The sequence below is a fragment of the Echinops telfairi genome, unplaced genomic scaffold, assembly GCF_000313985.2.
Source record: "Echinops telfairi isolate 266 unplaced genomic scaffold, ASM31398v2 ScPeMD7_7459;HRSCAF=8497, whole genome shotgun sequence".
Lineage (NCBI taxonomy): Eukaryota > Metazoa > Chordata > Mammalia > Afrosoricida > Tenrecidae > Echinops > Echinops telfairi.
The window spans coordinates 4,711,325-4,719,873 of NW_022111359.1; the positions used below are offsets into that span (position 1 = coordinate 4,711,325).

The following is an 8,549-nucleotide window of genomic DNA, read 5'->3' on the forward strand; positions in this document are numbered from 1 at the left end:
GGGGGGCTGCTCAGCCACCAAGAAGACCAAAGTGCATGTGGCTCCCTGCCACACGGCAGGTGACGGTCTCAGACATGGCACTGAGGGAGAGCCGCCGACAGAAAGGCCACACATGTGGCACCCAGCTCCACACAAGCAAGACACAGGTTCCTGGTGGCCAAGATTTCCAGGGGTGGGGGTGGGGGTGGGGAGGGAGGGAGCACCGGAGATGCAGTGTCTCTCTGCAGCGGCAGGAGGGGTCTGACAGTTGGTGTGCTGACTGGAGGCACACCGTGAGGACAAGACTGAAAAATAACCCTCAGACTCACGGAGGTGGAGCTGCTTGACTTGGAAGGCAGAACTGCCCCTGTGGGTGCGAGGCTGTAACGTTTTAGGGGAGCAGAAAGTGTCAACTTTCTCCCTTGCAGCAGCTGGTGGTTTCGAACTGCCAACCTTGCAATTCGCAGGCCCTGGCATAACCCACTATGCCACGGGGCTCCTTACAGAGCAAACAGCATCTTAATAAAACTGTGGGGAAAACACCCAGGGAACAAGTCTTTTTGTGCCCCCAGGTGGGAGCTGGGCACTTACAGCGGGGCCTGCCTTCACACATCCCCACCCCCAACCCATCAGTCTGTCCCACTGTGAGGCTGCAGCTGTGCCACTGGGATTTCACATTTCAGCAGAGCTTCCAGACTAAGACTAGGAAGAAAGGCCTGGTGAATTCACACAAGAATCCATGGACCCACAACAGAACACTGTGCCGGGAGATGAGGCCCCTTGGGTGACAGCCTTGGAAACCACACACAGCCATGCTACTCCCTCACCCTGGACACCGTGTGGCAGACACAACTCGAGGGCCACACTCACCCCCACCCCCGGGCTGGGTTCTCCCTGTCAGTCTGTGACGAGGGTGCATGGCTGTGATGCAGGATTTCAATCACCAACAGAGTGGGCTCTGGTGGGCAGGTTTCAGCGGAGCTCCCACACTCAGAGCAGGAAGAAAGGCCTGGTGTTCCACCTCTGACCACCGGCTTGCTCAGTAGCCCTGATACAGGCTGAGAGGCCAGTGCCCTGGTTGAAGGGACTGGAGACATAATGAGGCGAGCAGGCCAATGACCGTGACACTGGCACAGGCTGGACAGCAGCTCGCTCGCTGCCGAGTCAGAGTGGCTTCCCCCCTAAGCCCCCATACACAACGTGCCTCTCTACAGGCTGTCACCCTGGGATCCTAGCCCTCCCTCCAGGTCAGCAGCACTTGGCGGAAGGAGCTGTTACTGAATTGATCACAAAGGCTCAGGGGGCGAGAAAAGATGTCTGGTGAAGCACCACAGGCAACTCTAATTCTTAACAAGACCCCAGAGGTCCACACTCCAGACAACGGGGGCCAGGGTTCCTTCTGCCACCACAGCAGCTGTAGCAATTCATGGGTGTCCAGTTGGCAGGACAACAGAGGGAGAGGCTGCCCAACTCAGCGCCATCTTTTTCATCCCTGGTTTGCTCCATGGTGGCAGCCAGTGTGTTCAGAGGGACCGCCCGCCGGGGCTCCGCCTCCATTGAGTGCTTACCCGCCAGCTCATTATTGGAGTGTTCTGCTGGGTCCACTGGTTTGCACTGGCTGAGTTTTGGAAGTGGTCGCCAGGTCTTTCTTCCTAGTCTATCTTAGTCTGGCAGCTCAGCTGAAGCGTGATCGCCAGGGGCCACCCTGCAGGCACTTGAAATCCAGTGGTATGGGTTCCAGCATCCTGGCCAGGCTGATGGATGAGAGGTGGGGGCAGAGCCATTTCCAGGCCTCAGAGAGGAGGCTTGGGTCCCCTAGAGTGGAACTTGGTGGTCACTGGGTCCTTGGCATGGACGATGCTGCCAGGGGGGAAGGTGTGGGGAGCCATCACGGAGAGGGAATGCTGCCGGCAAGCACGGCACCTAGTGGTTCAGGGTGCCAGAAAGGTGACACTCGGGCAGGTCCCTGAGGAAGGGCAGGAGCCTGCCAGACGGCAGAGGGGTGAGAGGAAGGGCATTCTTGGCTGGAGAGACAAAGCCTTGCCTGTCCCAGAGCACCAGGCATGGAAAGGTATGTGTGGGTGCTGGGCTGGGTGGCACAAGGCTGACTGCACCCCAAGTATGGGGGCGGGGCGCCACCTGTGCAGGTTCTGGTGACCTTGAGGACTGGTGACAGCCGGTCAGCCTGGAGCACAGCCTGGTGCCCACCTGACCTGAGCCTAGTGCAGCCACACCTGCTCGGCAGAGCAGCAGAACGTGCTGGAACTCTGGATGCTTCTCTCTGGCAGGTATGACACGGCGGGAGGTAGCAATACAGGCACTGCCACTGCCCTGGACAGGGGGGACGCCTGGGCTGAGTTTGCTTCTCGCCTGGGCGAGTGAGCAGTGTGCTCATAGGGAAAGGAGGGAGAGGCACAGGCGGAGACCACCATGGGCTGGGAGGGGAGTCGTCAGCTGGATGCTCCCTCCCCCCAAGTTGTCTAACTCCGCACACCACAGATGCCACCTCAGTGTGGGGTTAACACCAAGTTCCTGAGGGGACCACCTCTCACACCACCCCTTCACGCTCAGTCAGACACGCGTGTCATGCACGCTCACTCGGTGAGGACCTGCTTCACAGCCGCTGGTCGGAGCCAGTCCCTGGGCACAGGCCTTGCTCTCTTCCAGCCCCCACGCCACGGAATTCTGCTCTCGTCTGAGGTGCCTTCATACGTGGTTTCTCAGAAGCCAACAACCAGGACTTTCTTCCTAGGCTTACTCTGGAAGCTCTGTTGCACCTATCTGCCCAAGGCAACGCTGCTGGTGCTTGGATAGTGGGGCAAAGACCCCAGCATCACTGCAAGACGCCGGTCACCCCAAGGTGATAGGCTGACAGCTGGCGGAGGCTTTTGCACACACACCCTTAATTCAGACTGTGCACGTTACAAAAGCTCAGAACCGCTGGGGTCGGGTGGGGGGAAGTGGCAGATGTAGACCTCAAATTGGAAGGAACTCTCCCAGTTGGATGCCCTGCTACACTCACAGAGGCCCTGCTGATGCCAAGAGTCAGCCCGCTTGGCTACAGGCAGGTCGGAGCTTGCCCAGAGGGCTGTGGAAGGAAGGCCTGGCCACCTCCTGTGTAAACTACCTGCCTCTCTCCTTCCACCGAGAACTCCATGGGGCCTAACTCTTTTGTGAGACACAAGTCACCTGTGGCAGGTGAACCCCCTCTTCCAGCCTGGAGGGGATGAGGGTGCAGGGCAGAAGAGGAGTGCCCAGCACCTGTGAGCCTTGGACAGCCTGCAGGGCAGGTGGAACTGGCCTGCCTCGCTGAGGAGCAGGCCCGCCTTCGGGAAGTTAAAGGAATGCTCCCAGGTGCTCCGGGAAGAGCGCGGATGGCATGTATCTAAGGAGATCAGTGTGGGCACTCCACTGAACGCCGGGCCCCTGGGCAGTGGTGGGTGGGTCTTGGAGCTCAGGATGGGGCAGGAGGTGGGGGTGCAAACCAGACTAGGCGCAGAGAAAAAGGCAGCTCTGGTGTTGCCAAGACCCAGAAAGGGATGAGCTCTCCGGTGAACCGGATTGAGGGCTGGGTCTAGAATGATCTCAGCAACACTGGGAAGTGGGCCAGCACCTGTTGAGTGGGGCACGAACAGTAGAAGTGAGTGTGTGGACCAGGCAGGGAGAGGTGGCTGCCTGAAGCCTGCCCCCGCTACACCTTGTGGTGAGAACTGCCTATCCTACCACATGCCGCCAAACAGACCCTGCATCAGGCTTTGCGATAGTGGGCGGTGTGGAAGTAGATTGCCATGCTTTTTTCCCCAAGATACCCATTGGACCTGAAACACCAGTCTGCTGGTCAGTTGCTGCTACAGACTGAACAGTGCTCCAGAGTAGGTGTCACCATCATTATACAGTGAGGCTCCATTCTGCGAGCAGATGTGAACCCCGACCTCTGATGTGAGACCCCACCCCTGTGACATGACTGAGGCAGGAGTAGAGGCAGTGAAGTTGCTGAGCAGAATAACATCTGCAGGATTTGTCTGTCTCTGGAGACAATCTCTTCTGAGAGATAAGACAGATTACACAAGGCAACAGAGACAGAGGGGCCTCAGAAAGAAGAGTTTGCCCTTTGGACTCAGGGTTCCTGTGCTTAGAACCTTCCAGACCCAGGGCTGATGGATGCTAAGACACATGGAGACCACCCAGGAATGCTGGACCCACAGACACAGAAAGGAGGAGACAATGACCTTCCACCAGAGCCAATCCTGAATGGGGACTTGTGGCCTCCCCCGGTGGGAGCCAACAGATGTCTGTCTGCGTGAGTCACCCCTTGTGGTATTTGTTACAGTGACAGAGGGAATTAAGACAGCAGTCCCGCTCCTCCGTGAGCACTGCTGGGGCTAGAGGACTCCTGCACAGACACTGAAGGCAGGCCCAGGAGAGGAAGTGGAGGTCGAATTTGCCACGTGGCCCTGCTCAGAGCCCAGCTCAGCCAGAGCCCCTGCATTACGGCGCCGTTCATGGACAGTTCCCAGAAGAGGAGTCCTAGCCCTGCAACATTTAGGCTTAGCCAAAAGTCGGTCGTTCAACCCACCCTGGAGCTTCGTGAGAACAAGACACGGGGTCCTGCCCCACTGAGGTGACAGCCGAGGAGACCTCCCACAGTTCTGCTCTGTCCTACAGGGTTGGAAGACGTTGACTTCAACTTGTCAGCACATAGACTATCCGCGCCCCCCCCCCTCCCCTGCTCCCCATGGTCCTGCTAATTTCCTACCAGACACACTGCGGCTGGATGCATTCTCATGACCTCCCAGAAGCTTCCTCCCCACTACTGGCCCCCTCAGCACTGGGGAGACTACTGTCTGTCCTTGGGGCGGGTTCCCCTTAGCATCCCTGAACTGTATGTTTCCTGCTCCCCCAGGGAAAGGGAGAATTCCACCCCACAGAGGGGAGGGGCGAACTGAGACCGCTGCTTTTAAAAACCAATTAACTGCCCCACCCACCCACCCCCGACACACACACAACTTCAAATCCATCTGCAGAGCTGAGCTGGCCAGGGTGGGTGACCTATATCTCCTCAGCTCTGTCATGGGGGAACAGGTCTTCCTGGTGAACTGGCATTCCAGAGGGACCAGAACCCTTGGTGGGGAGGCGGTGGGGGAGGGTGTTAGCTGGTGGTGATGGCGGAGCTCAAGTGCAAAGGCACTCAGAAGATGACCTCTGCTTCCCCTGGGCTGGCCGCTCCCAGCAAGACATGGGGCTTTCTGTAAGGTGTGTGTATGAGAGTGGTGGGGTGAGGGGAGGGGAGCGCCATCTGTAATAGTGTTTGGAGGAGCCAAGATCATCCACATTTGGTGGTTCTGTGGGAGAAGTCTCAATTTCTGAGTTGGGGACAAGGGTTCGGGTCCCAGCCGAGGAAGCTCAGGGTTGAAGAACACCACACCAGAGGGGCCCCAGAACCCCAAACTGCAAGAAACCTGCTGCTGCTGAGCCATAAGGCTTAGGGGCTCTGAGCCTCACAGAGACTGAGCAGAACTGTGGTCTTGTCAATGGTTGAGAGCTCAGAAAGAGGTTCATCAGGCCTTTCTTCCAAGGCACCTGAGTGAATGCAAACCTCCTACTTTGCAGTCAGCAGCCAAGTGCATCACCTGGGGGTCCCACCCCATAGCCCCACGTTCCAGGCTCCACAAAGCAGCAGAGATGCCTCCTGGGGATCAAGGGCCCATGTCACCTGTGTCCTGTACTACATGCTGGATGGGCCTGGCCTTGCTTGATATATGATGGTGACCAGGACCGGCCAGATCCCTGACCTCCTGATCAGCATCCTGCTCTCTGTGCCCTGGGCTCCAGGCAGCAGTGGCCCCGAGCCTCCCTGTACTGTTCCAGTTTTTAAGGCACCTGCTTTCAGGGGACAGAAATAGAACATGCGCTGCTACAGATGTGTGTGTGTGTGTTGGGGGCAGGGGAGGGAGGGAGGCGGCTGCTGAGAACCATATGCAGGGCTAAGTTCCCCGGAAATTGAGCAGCCTGTCCCTGGAAAAGACCCACTGGGTGGCTGCTGGGACTCCCTGAGGGTCACTCAGTCAGGCGCAGTGGGCTTTCATAGCAGACTACAGATGGTGGGCTGCCGAGAAGGGGTGGCTTCCCTCATCTGAAAGGATGCAGTCACAGGAGGTGAACAACCGTCATGAGAACACGGCGGATCAGCCCTTCTCATCCTACGCGGAGCAGCCGGGCTCAGTGGGAGACCCACATTTGAATCCTGGCCAATGTGGCCAGGCAGGCACCGTGGAAGCTGGCGTGTCACTAGGATGCCAAACGGGTTTCAGGGGAGCTTCTCGAATCACAGGACTTGGAAGAAAGGCCTGGCAACTGGCTACTGACAACGAGCCCATGAGGGTCACAACGGTGTGACCCGTACCGCCGCTGGAGGGGATGCAGGGCAGGGCGGGGTCCCTGCACTCTTGGACTCGATGGCAGCAAAAGCAGCACCCTGTCGTGTCCCCAGTGCCCCTTCAACTCCCTGCAGCTCTAGGGACGTCCTCTCACAGAGGGAGGCTGAGTGTCCCCACCTCAGCACAGGTGCAGGCCAGTGTACAGAGCCCCTCCCCATCTGCCGGCCAGCCGCACAGCCACATCTGCGGTCAGCGAAGCACCCAGGCTTACTGTCTCCGCCTTGCTCCCAGCCTGCCCTGCAGAGATTCTAGGGGTCAGCCCCAATTTCAAAGGGCCTCGAAGCAGAAGTCAGAGATCAGAAGGGTGGGCTAGAACTTTCCGCACAGATAAGCCAGGGCTGTGAGAAAAGTCTCCGGGAACGGAGCCCGTTGGCACAAACTGCTGGGAGCCCCTCACCTTGCGGGCCATGATGAGGCCTGAGGGCCTGTGCTGCACTTTGGTGACCACCCCGCCATTGCCAGCTCCCAGCTCTGAGAGCCTTTCGAAGTCATCGTCTTTAAGCTCGCCGACCTTGGCCTTTTGGGTGAGGAAGGCTTCTAGACGCTTCTTCTGCTGTTCGTCCAGCTCCAGCTCCTCAAGCTTCTTCTGCAGGTCCGCCACATTCGCTCTGTGGACACCAGGGCCAGGGTCAGAGGGACACACTTCGCAGAAGGAAGAGATGCAGATGCGTGTGTTCCCTTGCTCGCCCACCCGCAGCCCCCACTCAGGGGTCCTGTTCCCTTGCTCCTAACGATACCCAGAAGGGTGGCAGGGGTGTGTGGGGTGTGTGTCTGAGAGAGAGAGACGTTCACTGGTTTCTTGTGAGGACAGAAAGGTAACTAGTCCTGAGTGGCCTCAAAGTCAAGGCCCAGAACCCAAGGTCAAAGAGCAAGCGCATGCTCCTCCTGCACACACTCCCCCCGCACCCACCCCCACCCCCGGGGAGCAGGGAAGAGGAGGTGTTATTTAAGTCCTGTAACAATTCTGGAACATTCCACTCCCCGCATGCTCTTACTACACCCCACGTAGGCTTACCCCACGTAGGCTTACACCACAGAGGCAGTTCCCACTTATCCCGACCCGACCCAGGGTTCCTGAGCCTCATGGGAACAGGCCGCCTCGTCCTTCTCCTGCATTTGCCACTCGGGAAAGGCCCTCATGCACGCCATGCTGTGTGTGCTCACACACAATGATCCTGAGCTAGGTTATCAAAACAAACAGCATGGCGATCGTTCTGAGGGTGATTCTAAGGAGTTTTCTATGGCCATTTTGAGTACCGCTGTTCCCCCTAAAGCCTCTGAGCCCAGTCTCTGGGCGGCACGATGTACGCGCTCAGCTGCCAACTGAATGGCTGGCAGTTTGAGTCTACCTGTGGGTGCCTCAGAGGAAAGCCTGGTGACCGACCTCGGGGGTAGAGGGACAGACACTCTTCCCTGGGCCATGCCTGGGGGCGCCAGGGGCTGGCGTCTACTCGGCGGGAGCTGGCTGGCAGTCACAGGCACAGAGATCTTTCTGATCCGGAGAACAACTGCTCTCCCCAGGGCGCCATGCTCTGGCTGTCCTTTCAAAGTCAAACAGGCGGGGCTCAAGTCCACGGTCAGGCCTGTGCCCCTCAGAGCCTAGAGGTGGATTCCAACTTCTCTGTCAGCAGCCCTGCCTGACCAGTGCACCCCAGGGGGCCTTTCTCGACACCGCCCCCTCCACACCAACACACACTGCCACTCCACCCAGCTCCACTCAAAGAGATCCTAGCTGGGACCCTTACAGGAGAAAGGAGCCTCATTTTTCTCCCGAGGAGAGGCTGGTGGGTTTGAACTGCAGACCTTGCAGGCATGCGGCCTAATGCCTGACCCACAACACCACAAAGACTTTCATAGCGCACACGTAGGCACTCCCAAAGGTTGACTGAACATTTACTTTACTTATTGGCTTTCTGTACTAAGTCTTTATAATTTTCACGCAGTTCAGACCCCAGGCCACGTGGACTTGGAAAAACCCCATTTCAAAGGTGTGGCTGGCGAACTGCCAGTCAGACTGGCAGAAACTCGACCCAGGAGAAGAGGCTGTCTCCAGGGATCTTGGTCAATCCCTGAAGGTGCTGAAGCCCACAGGGGCAGGGGACACACATCATACAAGGGGTGCCAAGAAGGGTG

The 8,549-nt window shown here is 58.1% G+C and overlaps 1 protein-coding gene across 1 annotated transcript in view; it reads right to left on the bottom strand.

The window, feature by feature from the left end:
* The window catches only part of MAP2K2 (mitogen-activated protein kinase kinase 2), a 24,177-nt gene extending 16,612 nt beyond the window's left edge, over nucleotides 1-7,565 (bottom strand). Inside the window, exons 1-2 of the mRNA XM_004714268.2 lie at nucleotides 7,482-7,565; nucleotides 6,814-7,143 (exon numbers count right to left, since the gene is read on the bottom strand). Of these exons, the coding sequence (XP_004714325.2) occupies nucleotides 6,814-7,143; nucleotides 7,482-7,565 (414 nt within the window). The remainder of the gene's footprint in view (nucleotides 1-6,813; nucleotides 7,144-7,481) is intronic.
* Nucleotides 7,566-8,549: the final 984 nt, after the last annotated feature.